The sequence below is a fragment of the Alosa pseudoharengus genome, unplaced genomic scaffold (assembly GCF_046254945.1).
Source record: "Alosa pseudoharengus isolate Yale_2024_CS ecotype anadromous, Long Island Sound unplaced genomic scaffold, YU_APseudo_1.1 YU_APseudo_1.1_scf_18, whole genome shotgun sequence".
Lineage (NCBI taxonomy): Eukaryota > Metazoa > Chordata > Actinopteri > Clupeiformes > Clupeidae > Alosa > Alosa pseudoharengus.
The window spans coordinates 19,969,671-19,988,441 of record NW_027468650.1 but is presented as its reverse complement, the minus strand read 5'-3'; the positions used below and the strand labels follow the sequence as shown (position 1 = coordinate 19,988,441).

At 39.7% G+C, this 18,771-nt stretch overlaps 2 protein-coding genes across 3 annotated transcripts in view; one reads left to right on the top strand and one right to left on the bottom strand.

Annotated features, from left to right (window-relative positions):
* Positions 1-15,156, bottom strand: part of smchd1 (structural maintenance of chromosomes flexible hinge domain containing 1) — a 29,790-nt gene extending 14,634 nt beyond the window's left edge. Inside the window, exons 1-17 of one of the 2 annotated variants that reach the window (XM_076290446.1) lie at positions 14,525-15,156; positions 12,093-12,168; positions 11,509-11,667; positions 11,095-11,177; positions 10,821-10,954; positions 10,584-10,698; positions 10,218-10,337; positions 9,719-9,885; positions 9,444-9,537; positions 9,032-9,245; positions 8,757-8,874; positions 8,092-8,275; positions 3,093-3,164; positions 2,809-2,934; positions 1,329-1,442; positions 773-879; positions 588-670 (exon numbers count right to left, since the gene is read on the bottom strand). In XM_076290446.1, the coding sequence (XP_076146561.1) occupies positions 588-670; positions 773-879; positions 1,329-1,442; positions 2,809-2,934; positions 3,093-3,164; positions 8,092-8,275; positions 8,757-8,874; positions 9,032-9,245; positions 9,444-9,537; positions 9,719-9,885; positions 10,218-10,337; positions 10,584-10,698; positions 10,821-10,954; positions 11,095-11,177; positions 11,509-11,667; positions 12,093-12,168; positions 14,525-14,725 (2,167 nt within the window). In that variant the 5' untranslated portion in view covers positions 14,726-15,156. The remainder of the gene's footprint in view (positions 1-587; positions 671-772; positions 880-1,328; positions 1,443-2,808; positions 2,935-3,092; positions 3,165-8,091; positions 8,276-8,756; positions 8,875-9,031; positions 9,246-9,443; positions 9,538-9,718; positions 9,886-10,217; positions 10,338-10,583; positions 10,699-10,820; positions 10,955-11,094; positions 11,178-11,508; positions 11,668-12,092; positions 12,169-14,524) is intronic. The other variant, XM_076290447.1, reaches the window with a different exon arrangement.
* Positions 15,157-15,326: 170 nt separating this feature from the next.
* Positions 15,327-18,373, top strand: mettl4 (methyltransferase 4, N6-adenosine). The gene is made up of 8 exons (XM_076290451.1): positions 15,327-15,720; positions 15,882-15,950; positions 16,095-16,431; positions 16,552-16,621; positions 16,745-16,919; positions 17,099-17,205; positions 17,297-17,388; positions 17,901-18,373. Exons 1-8 carry the CDS (start codon positions 15,463-15,465, stop codon positions 18,062-18,064), a joined length of 1,272 nt encoding a protein of 423 aa, XP_076146566.1. The 5' UTR covers positions 15,327-15,462; the 3' UTR covers positions 18,065-18,373.
* The last annotated feature ends 398 nt before the right edge of the window (positions 18,374-18,771 follow it).

Here is an 18,771-nt window from a genome sequence, read left to right as displayed (position 1 = left end):
TTTTATGACATGCCAACATCTGTCAGTGTTGAAACTGCTTGTTTCAAGACTGTGCAGTTAGACGTGTATGGTTAATGTAATTATTGAAATTAATTAAGGCTGTGGTTCTTTTCTTTCATAATTGGTAGAAATACCAGAGTCTATCTTCTGTACTTAAATGGCATTATGTAAATGTAAATATAAATCAGGTTTATAGGCCAAATATACTTGCGTATACAAGGAATTTGGTCTCTGCATTATAAAAATACCAAGGCATTCATTAACATATTAGCCTACAAGTTATTAATTTAACTGAAAAGTGATAAATGCTTCCCAAAAGAAGAATGAAATTGATCTCAAAATGACATTTAAATTGTGTTAAACTGCCTATAAATTAATTCATCTAATGTGTTCTATAAACTCTATAAAACAAGATTTAGTCAACAAAAAGTTGTTTTTATTTTATTTAAAAAATCTGCCCTGAAAAGGGGGGGGGGGGGTGTCGTCTTATATTCAGACCAATATGCTACTAAGAGAAACAGGGAAAGAGAGAAAGAAAGAAAGAAGAGACTCCAAGTAGGAGAAAGACAGCATGTGTTTGAGTTTACCCATTGGAGTGCCAGCAGGCTTGGTTGCATAGTCAGACCATGGGTTCCCTTCAGGCCAGGTGACCCTCAATTCTATGGGTAGCCTGAGCAAAACCAGAAACAGGACAATGCATACTTATCTTAACACAATGTACATGTAGTATAACACAGACACAACTACTCATTTAAAATATTATATTCCTCACTTGGCTAATTCATCCTCAATGTTTCTCTTGATAGCTGCTGCAGTAGCCTGCCTGTCAATCTTGAAGATAGGAATGGTTCGAACTTCATCATACAGCTCCTTTGGTTGCTATGGAATCACAGAAGAAAAACAAAGCCACATGTGGCAAGAGGTACTCATGTAAACAGCACTAACAAACAGCAAGCAATTTGATGCTGTAGAGCAGTGGTTCTCAAACTGTGGGGCAAGCCCCACTAGTGGGGAATAGAGACATGACAGGTGGGGCCTATCTTTATTAATGCCTTTCTTTTTTGACAAGGAAGATCATAGTTTCAAAACAAATTAGCCGCACACAAACATAGGAGTCATAAACAGACCGACATTAAAACATCAGATCCAGCGGACTTAGACGGGAAAAAGAACATGGAACCAAAATGTGAAAATAATATTTTAACGTTACCATTTTGCCGGGGTGAAGGGGGTTAAAAATTCCCCACCTCCAAAGTGGTGAATGACAGAAGTTTGAGAACCACTGCTGTAGAGTAATATTACTGAATGCCTGTGGCTCCCTTCCTCACCATGGCGATTTGGACATAGCCCCCCGTGGCAAAGACATCACCCTCATGGTCTCCATACAGCAAGAACTCCTTTATGGTGCCAAAAATCACGGGTTGAGTCTTCACAGATTTCACCTGAGGGAAAGGGTATATGATATCCAGTGAGCAAACAAGCTACCTCTTTCAAAGAGTATTAGAGAGCCTAATGAGTAATTTATGGTCAGCATTGCTTTTTAAGAAACAACAACAGTGTTTAGGTCAGCTAGATGCAGCACTTGTCAAAGCACTTAAAATGTTTTAGGAAACATACAGCAATATTAGGGGTGTGAATCTTCACTGATCGCACGAATTCGATTAGATTACGATTATCATGTCATCAATTCAATTTGATTAAATGATGCATCACGATTAAATGATTCTCAATGCATTTCAACCTTTAAGATTTCATTATTAAATACATGTATAAAAACACTAGATAATCAGCTGTGTCCCTTTTCGAAGAAGATTATCAAGAGTCCTATGTCTACTCTAATATTGTGTATCCTCTTGCATTACAAATAGGATATAACTTGTAATTGTTTTTACATTTAGGTGCACAATATAAATTCCCTTGTAAAACTAAATACTAAACTGAAACTCATGGGTAGCCTGTCATATGTTAAAGATATTGGGGGTGGGGTTGTGGGTTGTATTTAGCTAATATGACAAAGGAAGTAGCCTAGCCTACAAAAATTAAGTCTGATCAGTTTCACTTCCGTTATATTGACTTTTGGTACATTGACTTTTGGACCGGTAGTTAAAAAAAACAAAGTAGCCTTGGCCTACATATTTTCCGCATCAATTATTAAAATGTCTGCATCAATGCATAATCATTTTCTATTGCATTGCGATGCATCATGAAAATTATTATTTCCCCTATGAACATTTGCCCTATGCAAGATTTTCTGGATGCTTCCATTCCCTCTTTCACGGTTTTAAATATTTAAAAGCAATGCTGTCTGCTGCAAAAACTGGGTGCTATGGTACTGGTTTTAGACTACCAAATACATCCGTATGAGACTATACTTCTTACCCAGCAAGGACACCCTCCAATCCTGCAGCATTCTGAGACCAGAAGCAATAAAATAGGAAGACACAAAGAGTGATATTTGTGGGCAGCAGCACATGTCGCTTTTTAGGGTCACAATGTGCTAAAATGGCAGAAAACAATGCTGCATAGAATAAATCATCCGCGCAGCATGGCCCAAAACTAAAAGATTTCCCAAGAACATTTGGTCTGGGCGTACTATTTCATCATCTCTGGTCTGCGACTGCTGGGATAATAGACAGTGGCCACACTACACGTGACAGTCAAGGTTAGTACACACATGGCTTGTGGAAAAGGGACAATTCTGAGAAACGGCCTCCCCAGTGAAGTGATTGTTGTGTAGTGGTGTTAATATGCTAATGTCCTCTCCTGTTGAGAGTATTGCCGAGTCACTTGAGGACACAGGTGGCTCACATGTTGGCCAGCTTTGTACATCTTGCCATCCCATCTGATGGTGCTGAACTGCGCCCAGGGATACTGGAGCCTCTTGGTGCTGATGTCTGAGCGGGTGGTCACACCCTGGAAACCCGTGAACTTGATCTGCTCACACACACACACACACACACACAGAAATTGGTCAGTTCAGAGCATTTTCTTGAAAACTCATTGAAAAGGTATGATGAAAACTACTTCAAGGTCACTGTGTGACTTAAATACATCATGCTGTAGACTTCTTTGGTCTAAACACAAGGACATACCTGCTTATCATACTGCTCATGGCATTCCTTCATCCAAGTAGTGAACTCCCTTTGAATCTTAACTCTCTGGTCCTGAGGGAGAGAGAAAAAGAGACACATTAAGTAGGAACAGAAACTAAAACTGAACTACAGGAAATCAGGCATTATCAAAACCAATCAAATTAGGTTTCCACTGACGGCCAAGTATGGAAAGCTAACTGTGTCAGCTATGTGTGTGCCAGGGGCTTTATGTCTGTATCAGGGATGGAAATTCAATATTTTGTCCACCTGTGGCTGGTGGATTCCAAAATCTACCAGCCACTCAACGTTTTTACCAGCCACTAGAGATATGGTATGGAAATGTGATATCATGGTGATAGTAACCAAAATGATCATCGTTATCAGCATTATTGCGGTATGATTAAAATGTGCTGAATTGTTCTCTAATCCTACCACCAATGTTGGACAGAACTCATAATTGGCCTGCCCTCCATGCACAGTTGCAACAAAACTAAAGGTCAGTAGAACCACATATGCCATAGTGTCTTGTCATAAAAGTGTTGTGGCTCCTTTAAGACTCCGTGCATGTGAGTTCTAGAGCATCCTATAATCAAACCATCCAACCTGATCTAAATCTACTATACATCATCTGATTTAAATATTTACAGATATTTAGGCTATATTTGACAATTAGCATTTATTTTCTATTTGGCCTGTTATGAAATTGCCTGCTTCAAAAGGTCTAAAAAGCAGCGTGTCATAGTTTTCCATGAAGGTTGTATGTGACAAAAAATGTTTTAGCTTAGAAACCGTGTTACATCGCTTATAGCACCTTTAATCAAAATAAAACATTCACAATCGTGAAAGCAAGGACGCATAGAAGACGACTAGTGAAATTACTATCAAATCCCGTTAGCATCATTAGCAAAAACATAAACTGTTCCAGCAAATCACCGATGAGATGCGCATTTGGGAGTTTCAATTGCATGGGAGGGAGTAGCGAGTGTGGTGTTTTTTCTTATTTAATAATACATTCATATTCCTATGAGTTTTAGTATTGCTGCACTCATTGTGAGTCAGCAGATTATTATAAGTGCATTCATTGTGAATCAGCAGATTATTAAGCATGACAAAGGTGTTGCATTTATTGTAGGTCAACAGACTGAGCTGTCAGACATGGGGGTAAGAAACCAGACAGAGGTCAAGAACCAGACGAGGGGGCGGAAAGTAGCACCATGAAACAGAAGTACTAAAAGTAGAACAGAGAAATTAAAGGTGAGAATTCAACAGGAAAGGGAATAACCATATATGAGAGGGAATAACCAAGAAAAAGGGAAATATACACGTGAAGCTATGGTCACGACTCAATAACTGTCCGCAACTGCCATATTCTTCAGCTGGCAGACTGCAATCAGCAAAATAAAGAGCTGACTGACAGACTGAGGTTAGTAAAAACCTGAGTTATGAGGAATAAATAGCTGTTGGACAGGCTAACGTTTCTCTGACCGCAAACACTTGCTGTGTTCAGATGACCCTTCCCTACAGAGTACAATCTTGACCTTTTGGTTCTCGTGTAGCACACTATCACCCTGACTGATCAGAGGTAATTGCAAATCATTCATTTAGAAAACTTAAGTTGCGCTATTTTGTTATTATGATCACAGCACGGCCTTACTATGTTATCATTACCATGTCATTACATTATCGCAATTAATCATCATCGTCAGTATGGCATGATATCACACATACTTGTACTTATTTAAAAAAATTGTTTTTACAAAGTATAGTATATAAATGTTTTTCTATAAGTGCATGCTTTTTGTAGATATTATGACGTTGTGTATATATGTATATGTGTATATATGTGTTTTGTAAATCTATCTAAATATATCACTCTGATGGGTCATGTGACCTTTTGTACTTGTCTGATATTCAAGTCTGATGAAGAGCGTTTAGCTCGAAATGTTACACACGGGTGAAAATCAATAAAAATTCCTGATGGGAGCAAGTGTGCGGACAATCCACTCTATGATGTCACACATAGCCATAGCTAGTCTACTTGCAATATTGTATATTTGAAGCTTCTACATTGGTGTTATTTTTGCACAATAGGCAATACCGGCACCCGCCGCAATTTCAGTGTGTAGGCTACTTCGAGTAACTATTTTGATGTGCTCACAGAATCCTAGCTCTGAGCCAAAATGGGAGGGGTGGGGCCTGACAAGAGCCGTTATTGGATCAGTCCAGTGTCAGCATGGAAAATGAACCAATGGGCCGCTGACTGTCCTTCCTTTGAGCCGATTGTTGGGCAAACAAATTAAATTATATATATATAGCCTATTTTATCGGCCTAAAAGGTGTGTCGGCCAGGGTTGTGTAAAATTCTAATTGCAATTCTGCTTCCTGTTTGCTACCTCAATTGAAATGCAAGTGAAATTCAATAATTGAATTGGAATTTAAGAGCCAGTTTCAATTCAATTCTGGAATTTTGCACAAGCCTGGCGTCGACCCACCCGGAAAATGCCCAGTATGCCAGATGGCAAGTCCGCCCCCTGGTTACAGCCCTAGCCAGTACCAGTGTTAATTTTGACAGCAAATTCTGATTTAGTTTTAGTCTTTTGAATAACACACCATTTAGTTTTAGTCATATTTTAGTCATCTGAAATCTTTTAGTCTTAGTCTAGTTTTAGTCGACTAAATGTCATAAGAGTTTGAGTCTTAGTCTAGTCTTAAGTCTTTTAGTCTTAGTCTAGTTTTAGTAGACCAAATATTAGCAAATTTTAGTCTACTAAATCTACAGTGGAATTAGTTGACTAAATGTTTCTCCAGAATTTCCGGTCATTTGAAGTATCCATCAGTCTGTAATGGCATTAAGGTTTGAACATGCAATACAGACACAGATTTAACGGTTCTAATACAAAAGATGTATTTTATTTTATTCTTAATGTCAAAAACACTGACCGTACATACTTTGTGATTAATTAACACTTTGAATGCCGCGCTGTTTTCGGAAGCTTTGGCCCAGAGTGCCAGCAATCTTGATAATTGTTGACAATTTGTGTAGAGCCACAGCGTATTCTATGTTATAGCTATGGACACATACTACGGCTTGTTTGAAAGGTGAGACTTTAAGCTCTCAGTGGGTACAAACAGTTTATTTCTACATGCCTCTGTTCCCAAGCTAAACAGTGGCTAGTTTTCATCAAAATCCCCGTTTTACTTCTAGAAATGGAGATGTAGCGTCTTTGATGAAATATGAAGTGTTGCCTGTAAAGTTTCCGGGAAGTGACCTAGCGAGACCTGGCGAGACTGCCACCTAGTGATAAACCCACTAAAATGGCCTGGTTTTGACCTGACGTGCATGTGTCACTGATTCAACCCAAAGCGGCAACCATCAAAAGCAGAGTTTTAAGATTAAATGTCCAGATAAAATGCCCAGATTGTGCGTTTTCATGAGTTTTCGATCGTCATATATTTAGTTCCCAAAATCACATATAAGGTGTGTTAGAGTGTCTAGTTTCGTAATAAAAAAAAAGAAGCTAAAACGTAATATTACGTTTTTGCCACTCAACGCATGTGAAGGAAAAGCGTAATATTACGTTTTTGGCACTCAATGAGTTAATCCAAAGTAATCACATGCATCCATTTTTGCTATGAACATCTTAAAAACAAGTTTGGCAGATGAGTGAATCAATGAAGAGCCAAACCAACATTAGTTCAACATCTCTCTCTTTTATTATCATTTTCTCTTTGGCTCAGGCATCAGCATAGTGCCTGGTGTCAGATTTTTAGCATGATAAATGCAAATGACTGAAGTTACCACTCACTGTCGATGACCTGTGCAGCGTAAAGTAATGCTTGGAATACCCCCTATGATTTTTCCTTTTTTGGCCATTCAAACATGTTGTAGATTTTAATTCACATAATTACTAGGTTGTTGCCTTTTCTATCCAGTAGGTGGCAGTCCAGGATAAGAAATAGAGAAGTTCAAAACAGTACAGTAGAAAAATGAGAGAAAGAGCCTACAAGTGCAAACGGAAATGTAGTTTGTGAAGTTATTGGAATGGAAATAAATGTAACCACCTTCAACATACTTTTGAAGACATTTTGTTTCAAGTGTGCAACACATGTAGTCAATTTATTAAGGGAGTTTGTCTGTTAAGCAGTTAAGGTAGGCTCAGCAAAACGTTAGCTAAGTTATCTTTGACAAGGCTGGCGGCTAGCATTATTATCATCAAGAGGTGTGCTAACTCGTAAGACTACCTCCAGATTGTTTTGCATTGGGGTGCTACTTTAGACATGAGAACTGCTACGGTAGGCAACGGAAATTCCTTACTGCAGATTCAGAAATAGTAGATTGATGCTCCTGTCAACAGTACTGGTCTGGGTGTTCTTTTTAAAATGTAGGAATGTTTCATTCAAAGCAGTGCTTTCTGGTCTGCCTGCTTCAGTCACGATAGCCAGAGTGCACTGGGTCAAATGTCACTATGAAATGCGATTAATGAGCGAAGACAGCTGAAATCAGTCACAGCTGTGTAACCAAGTCTGTGCATATAATGTTGTGAAAACGTCCTTGAAACGGTGTGAAGTTCTGCAAGCTTGTCTTTGTTCTCCTCCTATACAACTGCTGCTGCGTTTGTTTAGCTGTTACGCCTGCATTTGCCACGGCTTTTTAAATGGCTCTGCTGCTTCTGCATAGATCAACCTACCCTCAAAGATTCGCTCTGATTGGGTTTCTTCCCAACTTGTCCGACAAAAAGAGTAGTTTTGATTGGATCTCTTCTCCATTCGTCCCTCCCTAACATTTGTCTTATTTTTATTCGTTGACTAAAGAGTCAGTTATATTTTGTCATAGTCTTCGTCATCATATCTGACTTTTTATTTAGTTTTCATCCGTGAAAAAGGTTCGTTGACAAATATTTTTTTCGTCATAGTCAACGAAATTAACACTGGCCAGTACACAATTACAGTACACCCATATTTGGCGGGTGCTAATTTCCATCCCTGGTCTGTATGTTACCTGGCCATTGATGACCCGGGTGAAGATGGTCTCCCTGTCTCGCAGCTGCAGTTCCAGGTCCATGAAGGTGAGCTTGTTGGTGCTGACAGGGAAGCAGTCATTGGTGAAGAGAACACCTGAGATCCGATTGTAGCACTCTGCTGGTACTGATCCTGCTTTCTTTGGGCATGCACACCACTCAAACCTGTGCAAAGAGGCCACACATTTATGTAAACACGCACAAACCCACAGACATGTACAGGCTTATATGAATTTCTAAAACGGATAGTTTTGGTCCTTGATTGTGATTGGCTGAATCGTGTTCGATGCCGTTGTAAAATCCAGCATAAACATACACCTTGACCGCATTTCGTTCTACATTACTGCGTTACCACAACTTGATAGAAAAGTTGGGAGTAGCTGCGTCTCGACGTTGCTTGGCAACCATTCAGATAGAGTAAATATATTTCTTGGCGGAGGAATGATTATCTATGAATAAATGGTTACATTTCTCGTTGCTGTGCCTTTATTTTATTACATTTTGTCAGATAAGAAATCTTGTCAGACTCCGCTTGCGCGTCGTGCTTAACAACGTTTCTTAGCTGTTGTAAAATCAGTGTAACCTAAAGCCTCTCGGGGCTTATTGCTTAATTCTATATCAATGTTGGACTCTGCTGCCAGCTTACTCAGCTACGGTGGTGTAAGGAATCAGCCTGCCATTCCAGAAGCATTCAAAAATAGGCCTCTTGCCCCGTCCCACTGGATTAAAAACTTCACACTCATCGTCTTCTTCATCGGCCGGGCCTACAAACACACACACACACACACACACACACGCACAAAATGAACTGTTACAAGACTAAATGGTACTCACAAAAGAAATAATCAAGATTAACCACTAGCTCATTAAAGATGAAAGCACTCATGTGGTAGCTTAGTGTCTGTTGAGCTGCCATGTCACCTAGGCTGGCGTAGGGGTCCTGGGGGTAGGTCTCCCGGTCATACAGGAATGGGTGGTACCTGATCAGTCCCTCCACAGTGGCCTCGCCGTGTGCCTGTGCGCGGAACTCAAAGGAGGCCGAGGTGGAGTTAATATAGAGCGTCTGCATGTCGTTGTCTACTTCGCGCAGGTTCACACGACGTGACTGCTTACCAGACTTCTCCACCAAAGAGATCTAAGAAGGAAGGAAACAAATAAAGTGTGTGTGTGTGTGTGGGGGGGGGATTATATGCACCTTATTGTCATTTATGCTCGCTTTGTATGCTAATGAGTGACAAGGCACACTTGCTCACAAATGGGTCTCACAAATGATAGCAGATATTTCCACTAGGTTTACATTGAACTGATGTCATCAAAAGTACATACATCTTACCTGAATGTCAACATTTGACTCTTTTTGAACATTCTTAGCGGACTGTCTCATATCATTTCCATGGATGCCATGTACATAATAATGATATATGTGGCTGTAAGAAATAGGGACAAATATATCAGTTTAACAGGAAAGAGAAGAATTCTTCAAAAGAAGATGACAATGACTGAGGATTCACTCGAGTCTGATCATAATCAGCATACATGCCTAACTGTACAAAGTAGTCAAAGTGCACTGTGCATGTGTGTATGACCACATGTGTGTCTGCGACTCACGCCAACTCTCTGGTCCACAAATCAAAATGTTGCTTGAGGTAGGTGATGTGTTCTGACTGGATACCAGTGATGACCACTGCAGTGAAACTCTCCTTGCCTTCCTCCTCAGCAATAAGGGCCTGCAGAAAGAGCTCCTCCTCCGCCACAATATGGGCACAGTCACCAGGCTGAGAGGGGCACAAAGACAACCAGCTGTATGAGAGGACTTTGCAAAGAAACAACAACTACAACTACTACTCTGTTGAAAATACATTGCAACATTTTCAACGGTTTGTTATTTTGTGTAAACCCTGTCAGATGGTCTGAAATACTTTACTGACTGATACAATAAATGATACTAGGGTAATCTATTGTGACTGTCCTTGTCCTCTTTTGTTTTGGAATCTCTGAGGTACCTCACCTCTGCAAAATAAAATGAGTCGTTTCTTACCTTAAATAAACTTCCTAATATGTTTAATTTTGGCAGTTAGCCTGGTAATTTTATGCATTTCAGACACACCTTCCTGTTCCTGATGACTCCACAGTAAATGTCCTCCTTGTTTTTTTCCTTCCGCTCAAAGTCCTCTTTGGACATGACAAACTCATGCACATCAGGGGAGGCTGCTGGCTTGGTGATTATCTGAAAGTTTGGTTAAGCATAAAATCTCAATATTACAAAAGCATTACAAGATTGAAAATAAATAAATAAATAACACCTCACAAAACACATATCTTGAGTAGATCACAAATGTACAGTGTCATATGCATAAACATCTAAATATTGAAGAATAACTGTGAATGAAAATATCATCTTGGATTTCTATGGAGCACAGGTTTGTACATTGTTTTTCTTTTAAAATGTGCTAAGTCACTGATGACAGCTCACCCGTGCAGACTGCCCTATGTAGAACACCGCTTGCTTCCCTCCAACACCAAAGAACGAGATATCACTGTTGAGACTCCGAGGGACCGGAGCAGGCCGCACATACCCCGAGTGATCACTAGTTTCAGACACACAAACACACAATAGATACACTTACATCTCTCTCTCTCACACACACACACACACCGTGACACACACTTCAAGCAGTTGCCTCTGCAGGACCTGGTGTGCTGGTGTTACCTGTGTATGGTGCTGTTGTCCCGGTTGAACTTGGACAGTCTGTACACAGCCCAGTTATTCAGCTGCTTCGAGGTCATCCCACAGCCATTATCCAGTACCACCGCTGCATGTTTACCCTGACTTTCATCAAACAACTGATGAAAAACAACAGAGAAAAAAATAAGAAGAGGAATGACAACACTAGACATCGACATTAAAGGGTGTACACCAAATATTGGTATTACAATTGTCCGCTAAATGTTGGTATTTTAATGGAATTCCAACACTGACATACCAGCCGAATTTCAATAGTCCGGAGTCCTTCTTTGCTGGCTGTGGCTGAGAGGGAATTGTCAACAAGCTCTGCAAAAGCGTAGGCTACAAAGAAAAAGAGCCCCCAAAAGGCCATTACAAGGATATCTGCCTACATGTACTTCTTTCAATCAACCACTGAATGAGATAAGCAGAGGCGGACATCCCGGGTTCAGAAAGTTAAAGTCCTGCCAAGTATTTGATCCAACCATTTAGTAAACCAGCTCATCCTAATTAGCAGCCAGGTAGATCAGATAATTAGTGGTATCACCCGTGTTAAGTGCACAGGTAGAAAGAATATAAGGCAGGACTTTTACTTTCTGGAACAGGGATGTCTGCCTCTGGAGATGAGTACAACCATTACAGTTTATAACCAGTGGAAGTTGTGGATTCTTACGCAGTGACTTTTGTCCCTCGCTGGCGTAATACTCATACATGCCACTCTGCACCAGCGTGTAGTAGTGGGGTACATATTTAATATGCTCTTGGGTTGCTGCTGGCAACTCCTGGTCTGCAGAGCGCAGAAGCTGAAGTGTGATTCCATCTTCAAGCTCATCTGAAACAACATTATTTTATATCACTGTACAGACTAAAAGGCATTAATATCACATTTGAAACAATATTACATCAATTAACATTAACTGTTGTCATTAATAAGTAATACTCATACCATTGCTTATTACCTACGAGACCCTAAGTAGTCTGGTTTCAAGAGGGGCCATTCTACCGAAACTGCTCTTTTATCGGTGACTGAAGCTTTGACAGTAGATAAAGCCTCTGCTCCATCATTAGTTTTCATTTTACTTGACTTATCTGCAGCCTTTGACACAGCGAACCATGACAAAAGTGTCTGACTAGCGTCTTATACTATAAACATTAACTATAAAACATGATGAACTACAGCACCAAATGAAAGTCATCGGAAAATCAATCAGCAATATAGATACAAAACTTTAAGTAAGTACATAGCCAAAAACTCACCAAATACGTTGTCATCAATAACTCGCCTGTCAGTTGTCGTCAACACAAAGGTTTCCTTGCCAGATATAGAAAACGCCTAAAAGACAGTTGTTAGAATTAGAGCACAATACACTTTTTTGGTGGACCTAAGTAAACAACCCATTTATGTACAAGGCTACATGATTTCCACCACTAAGTCCTGGGAACTGATCAACTAGGATGTTTACTAAGAACTAACATGAAGTGTATTTTAGACATTTTTAACTAGTTTACTAATACTCTGTGCAGTTTGAAAACATGAAATATTGTCACCACTCTCCCTGGCATTCATTACTGGAGATCATAATTGACTGATCATAATTTGTTCATGCTCCGCGCACCTGACTGCCTGGACATCATTAATAAAAAGTAGTTTACCTTGAAAAGTAGTTAACCTTATACTGACTGAAATAGATGTGTGTGGACTAGAATTAAGAGCTGCAGTGTGGAACACTGGGTGGACTAGCAAGATTTTGGCTATTTACTGCTAAATTAGATATTCTAACTTTTGGGTTTCAAGGAGGGAATTCTCTCGCTTTGTGAATCACTCATTTCTCAAATTCATCCTCATTCTTTCATCCTCATTCCCCAATAAACATGAAGTGAAGACATTAAAGAAAGTAAAACAAGACTTTCTAATGAGGTCAAAGAATCTCCCATAAAAATGTATGGGGTTAGTTCTTAACGCAAACATGGCAGTTCTCTACACATATTTTGCCCCTTCCACCGTCAAAAGTTGACATGTGAATACATCGTGCCAATCATGTGGTATGTTGTGAATACAATCTGGTTTCCGAAAGTAACACAGCACTGAGACAGCACTGCTGAAGGTCCATTTTAAGAACATCTGATGATGGCATGCTCTGTCCTAGTATTTTTGGATCTTAGTGCAGCCTTTGACACAATTGATCACAACATAACGTATAAAGTATAGCATAAAGTATTTATAAACTGACACTTTGTTTGTGAGTATCTAGAATGGTTTTAATCTTATCTGTCAAATAAGGCATTTAGTCTCTTTGTAAACAATTACACATTTCCATATCCCCATTTTTGTCAATGCATGTTTAAATCACATGTATATGGATGTACTGTAGACTTGCTTCACCTATATAGACCTACAATAGAGAACTATGTACGGAGGAAGGTGGGACATGTCTCAATTACTCGCCCACTGTCCCATGCTACTTGACAATTGTTCCATGGGTTAGGGTTAGAGTAAGGGGTTAAGATTGGAATTTAAGGGGTTAAGATTGGAATCAATTCCCGGCTTCCACCCTTGTGCCCTTGAGCAAGGCACTCAACCCCAAGTTGCTCCAAGGACAATGTGATCCCTTGTAATATAGCTGACATGTGTAAGTCACTTTGGTCAAGAAGTGTCTGCTAAATGTAATGTAATGTAATGTAAAATGGTATGTGGGGTAGCTAGTAGGCAATTGGAATTATATGTGAAAGTAGCTCAGTGTATAGGCATTTAGTGTACAACGTGGCAGTGTTGTACCATAGATTAATAAATTGAATCAAAATCATTATTTTGCCTCAGGGCCAAGAATGAAAACCCATATGTATACAATGTAAAGTAAGTGTATTTATTGTATGAATGAAATATGGTACATCATTCACACTTTATAGTGAACTGAGCTATTCCCACGTTGATTTTCGTGTTCCTACTATCTACCCCACATACCCTTTTAGTATGGTTGTTTTATCCTTAATCCTGTGAAAATGACCGAAAAACACTGGTTTAATCTTTAAAGTTTTCAAGCCTATTATATGTAGAGAGTTCAAATAGGTACAACATTAATAAAATATAGTAAGTTTATGTAAAATAAAATGATTGATACCAAATCCGTCTAAAAACGTTTATACTAACCTTAGTGTCACTCACACTTTGCAATTATTATTATTTATGTATTTTTCAAATCTAGGGCCATGTAGAAAATCAATCAGAATGCTGTACACACTTTTAATGGCTCATAGTGAGAACATGTTTGTCTTCCACCGTTTGGGCTGGCTAGACAGTGTGGTTTTCAGGCTGTAAAACTGAAGTGCTAAAAATAAGACAGGATTTGAACAGAAATATTTTACTGGCCTTGGTTTTGAGACCCATTCTTGATATATACAAGGTTTGAACAAAAATTGAGACGTTATCCGATTTGACACGGAATGACCCATACCACATGAGGTTACTTTCTATCTAACCTAACGTTAGCCTAATTAACGTTTGCAATGTCCCTCCGATCCCACCATACTGTAACTACTTGGTAACAATGGTCTACTAAACAGTCGTTCAGTCAAATAGTTTACTTTGTTGATATTTGTATCTATTGCTACAAATTACATGTTCAGACATATAATGCCATGTTTAACTAGATAGCTAGCTGGCTAACGAGCTAACCTAACGTTAACGTTACCTTTGATACATCCTGAAGGAACCCTTCCAATTTTTTGCCTGTGGCTTCCACGACTTGCTCGGTGACTTGTTTACTCTCAGGACGGCAGTCAAAAACTCTCATTCCTCTCTGAGAACTCGCTAACGTTAATATTTCGGAAGAATTGTTTGGCTGAAATAATTTCAGACCCGCCGTTTTGGTTTGAGACTGCATCTCCGCCATGATTCCTCCGTCTTTCTGCTACGCGGCTGGCTGATGCTGAGGGGTATCGTGAACGATTACTAAGTTAGCTCGCGATAGCTAGTTCTAGTCATTACTTTCTCAGCTATCTTCTAGGTAACGTTCGTGCAGTCAGATCATTTCTACTAGGCCTGACGTAAACAGGCAACAGTTAAGAAGGGAAAAAAAAACTCTACAGTACTCAATCGTACATTCGTAGACAAGTTAACTACCAGCCATGACAGCCACCGATCTGCAAGCGCTCTTAGCCTAACGTTAACATTAGATGTTTGTTGTTTAACTTAACGTTATAAGGTGAACGCACATTGTAAAATAACATAAGTTATATTAGCAATGTAGACATTTTTCCGTTTTCAACTGCTACAAGGCCACCGTAGGCACTTGTGCATATAGTTCAAACGTATGGGAAAAGTCTATCAAGTTTGGTTAACTCAATAACTTATCTATTTGCAAGATTTCGACATTTTCCCCCAGACCAGACGACCACGCGCGGATGTTTATCATGCATTCCAGACCTTCAGAGTCAGACACACCCTCCTAGCCAGCTACGTCATATATGCGCCTCGAAAAGTAGTGGTGGTGGAGCTACAGTAGTAGCACAAGTTAGCTAACAAGCAGCTAATATGCATGCTACCAATTCCTTCTCCAGATCATAAAAGTTGACTTTAAATATATATATGCGTTATTGTGAAATCGATTAAGTCATTCGAAATCTGCAAATGTCTGTGATAGTTTCTGATAGTCGCGGCTGGCTCGTGGACTCGCAGTCCTTTATTAATGAGAATTACAGTGGTTGCCACGATGGTTTAATGCAGCAGAGTCCAAAGAACATCTCTACTGAAATGTATCGTTTTAAAAAAAAGTATTTTGACATTTTCACGCCACACATAGTTTCCAAACCCAAGTCAGAAAATGTGGAAACGAAAACATCAGAGGATAACCTGACAGTCCTTATTGGTGGTGTTGAAGCACAGAAGGTGAGAGCTGCACGAATGACACTTCAGAATGCATCATCATAAGCTGCAAATTCACTTTAGGATTTTACGCATGTTGCAATGTTACTGCATTGGCTGCACATGAAACTCGGACAGGGTTGTGGTATTTGGAACAATTGCATTTTGTTATGTTGTACCCTCAGAAGAAAGGAAGGAAACGCAAACGAGACCTGAATCAGGGTGAGCTTGATGCCCAGGTCTACCATGAAAAGGTAAGTGTGAATGCGCACCCAAATATGCCAACTTCGACTTTCCAAGCAAGCCTGATTCGTTTTTCAAATTGTTAATTGTTATCAATAATGTAAGTAGCAACGCTAACCATAATACATAGTGCTACATCTTACATTTATTTTTAGATTAGACTGTTGGTTCAAGAAGGAGCTGGATCCTTAGTCGAGGCAGGGAAATCTCTTGGATACCTAACAGGAGCAGTTCCTGAGGGGGCAACACAGACTATACCTCAGGATTGTCACCTGGCGGCCATGTGTGATATGGCTAAGTCATTGCCTGTGGATGGTTCTGTAGCCCTTCAGTCGATATGCAGGGATGAAGAACTGGACCTGTTTTCAAGAATAACAGAGAATTCATTTGACCACAGTTGTGCGGTGACACTGATGGGAGAGAGGTACCTGCTTCCTGCCCGTTGCCGTTTTCTTCTCTCTGATATTACACGCACACAGCCCCTCCTGAACTGTGAGTATCTAGGACTACACCTGCTGTAAATGGGTTTGACTAGATAAACTCAGTGAAGTATGCATACGAGCAGTCATCAATAAGATTGACAAATAGTAAAAACTGGTATTTTTGATACAGGTGGGGAGAAGTTTGACCTCATTGTTCTGGATCCACCCTGGGAGAATAAGTCTGTAAAGAGGAGCAGCAGGTTAGTATCACTGATTTGTATGCTCTACAATGAGGAATGATATGAGCCCTTTATGAAATTCTTCGGTTGTCCTTGTAATAATAATACAAGTTAGCTGCATCAGATGTTTTCTATTGTTGACAGATACAGCTTCCTCCCTTCCACTCAGCTCAAACAACTTCCTGTCAATCTCATAAGTTCACCAGAGTGTTTGGTGGTTACCTGGGTAACAAACCGCCCCAGACACCAGCGTTTTGTCAAAGAAGAGCTGTACCCTCACTGGGGAGTGAAACCTCTTGCAGAGTGGCTTTGGGTGAAGGTAATTAATAGTTTCAATAATAGTAAACAAACATGTCCAGGAATGTATTACTTGCGCTCTGATTTTTGAGTCTGTGTTTTACGATTTTGTTTTACATTTATTCATTTTGACCATATCTATTTGGTTGTGTATTCTATGAACCTTTAGTCATACTAACTCAATTTTGTATTTTCTTATAGGTTACTCAGGCTGGTGACTTTGTATTTCCTTTAGACTCTCCACATAAGAAACCCTATGAAGTTTTGGTGCTGGGAAGATACCATTGTGATAAAAATGTCACAACCAGGTACAGAAAGGTTTTTTCTGAGCATCCATGTTTATAAATATGTGCATTTATTTGTTGTAATGTGCAGCTCTTGCCTTCCCCATGATTGTAGTACCTTTAGCAAAAGTGAGACTCCTCTTCCAGATCAGCGACTGATTGTCAGTGTTCCTTCAACTCTGCATTCCCAAAAGCCATCTCTCTCAGGTATTTTACCATGCATTTTCATTCTTTATGACAAGCACATGGGGCCTTAATTTAGCAGGCAAGAAGCAGAAATGAACAACAGCTAATTTGATAATTTGGAAAAAAAACTTTTAACTAACATGAGCAAGATCCTTAGGTAAACATGGGTAGATCAGTACAAGCCACCTGGTAGGCTAGTTTTAGTTCACGCATGAGACACTTTGTGCATTGTCAAACTTTGCTCTTTGTGTGCCAATTAAGTTAGGGCCCCTGGCGTTTATCTGGTTATCCAGGTTTTTATTGCATCACTAATGTTCACATCTATAATTATGACTAGAACACTTTACAGACACATCCATCTGGGTTTAGAATAATAGAAGACATACAGTAACACTAAAACAGACTTGGCAGGTGGTGTAAAGCACCTGACCTATTACCTGACCTATTACCTTACTTAGTGGTATTGGTCTGGACATTTTACCCGTATGCAACATTTTAATTTTGTACTATAATTGTTTCTCGTTTGTATGTAGCTGTGCTGAAGCCTTATATCAGCCCCAATCCCAAATGTCTGGAAATGTTTGCACGCAGCCTCCACTCAGACTGGACCAGCTGGGGGAACGAAGTTCTCAAGTTTCAACATATCAGCTACTTCACTAAGGACACAACAGATGAGTTACACTCCACGAAGCAGTGAGGTGTCCTCAGACTTTAGCACAATTCAATTATAGCTATTTAGAATATTCCATAGAGGAATGCAATCTTTGTCATTCCTCTCACCTTGGGAGGTCTGTGTGAAGAATATCAGTAAGTGATTTGCAATCACTGCTAGAGCTCCATATCAGCCATGGAATTAGGATTTCCTTGTTTCATGTCTGCCTCCCATAATTAGAGCCCAGGTTCAATTGTGACCATGTCACCTTTTTACACTTTGCAAATTGTGATGTAGCAGTCTTTCGTCTGTATTTTATAGACTTTTGTACAATAAATGTATTTTCTAATTTAACATTTTCAATGTGAATAGATGTGAATGAATATCTGCAATTAGATCAGCAGAAAATACAATGGTAAAGGTGCTCTAAGTAATGTTAGTCTGTTTCTAAGATAAAACATTTTTGTCACATACAGCCAACATCACCTCACCATTAGTTAGCTGCCAGTCCCTTGAATACACTGTAAAAAATGCGGTCTCTGTCGACAGCCCAGGCTCCAAAAACGGCAACAAAAACAGCCAGGTCCAGCCATGAAGCCATACTGTAAAACATAACAAACTGTTCCAGCCAATCTCCAACGATAAACGTTCAGGAGAGTTTCAGTAGGCGAGCTAGCTCTCTGTTTTGTTTGAATGTCAACAGAAGTGACGTTGCCCAACATGCTTAGAACAGAAGTGGCGTTGCCCAACAT

Coding starts and splice junctions, on each gene's coding strand:
- mettl4 (XM_076290451.1), top strand. CDS start 15,463: ATGTCTGTGATAGTTTCTGATAGTCGCGGCTGGCTCGTGGACTCGCAG. Junction 16,920..17,098: donor CAGAGTGGCTTTGGGTGAAG/GTAATTAATAGT, acceptor ATTTTCTTATAG/GTTACTCAGGCTGGTGACTT. Junction 17,206..17,296: donor GATAAAAATGTCACAACCAG/GTACAGAAAGGT, acceptor CCATGATTGTAG/TACCTTTAGCAAAAGTGAGA.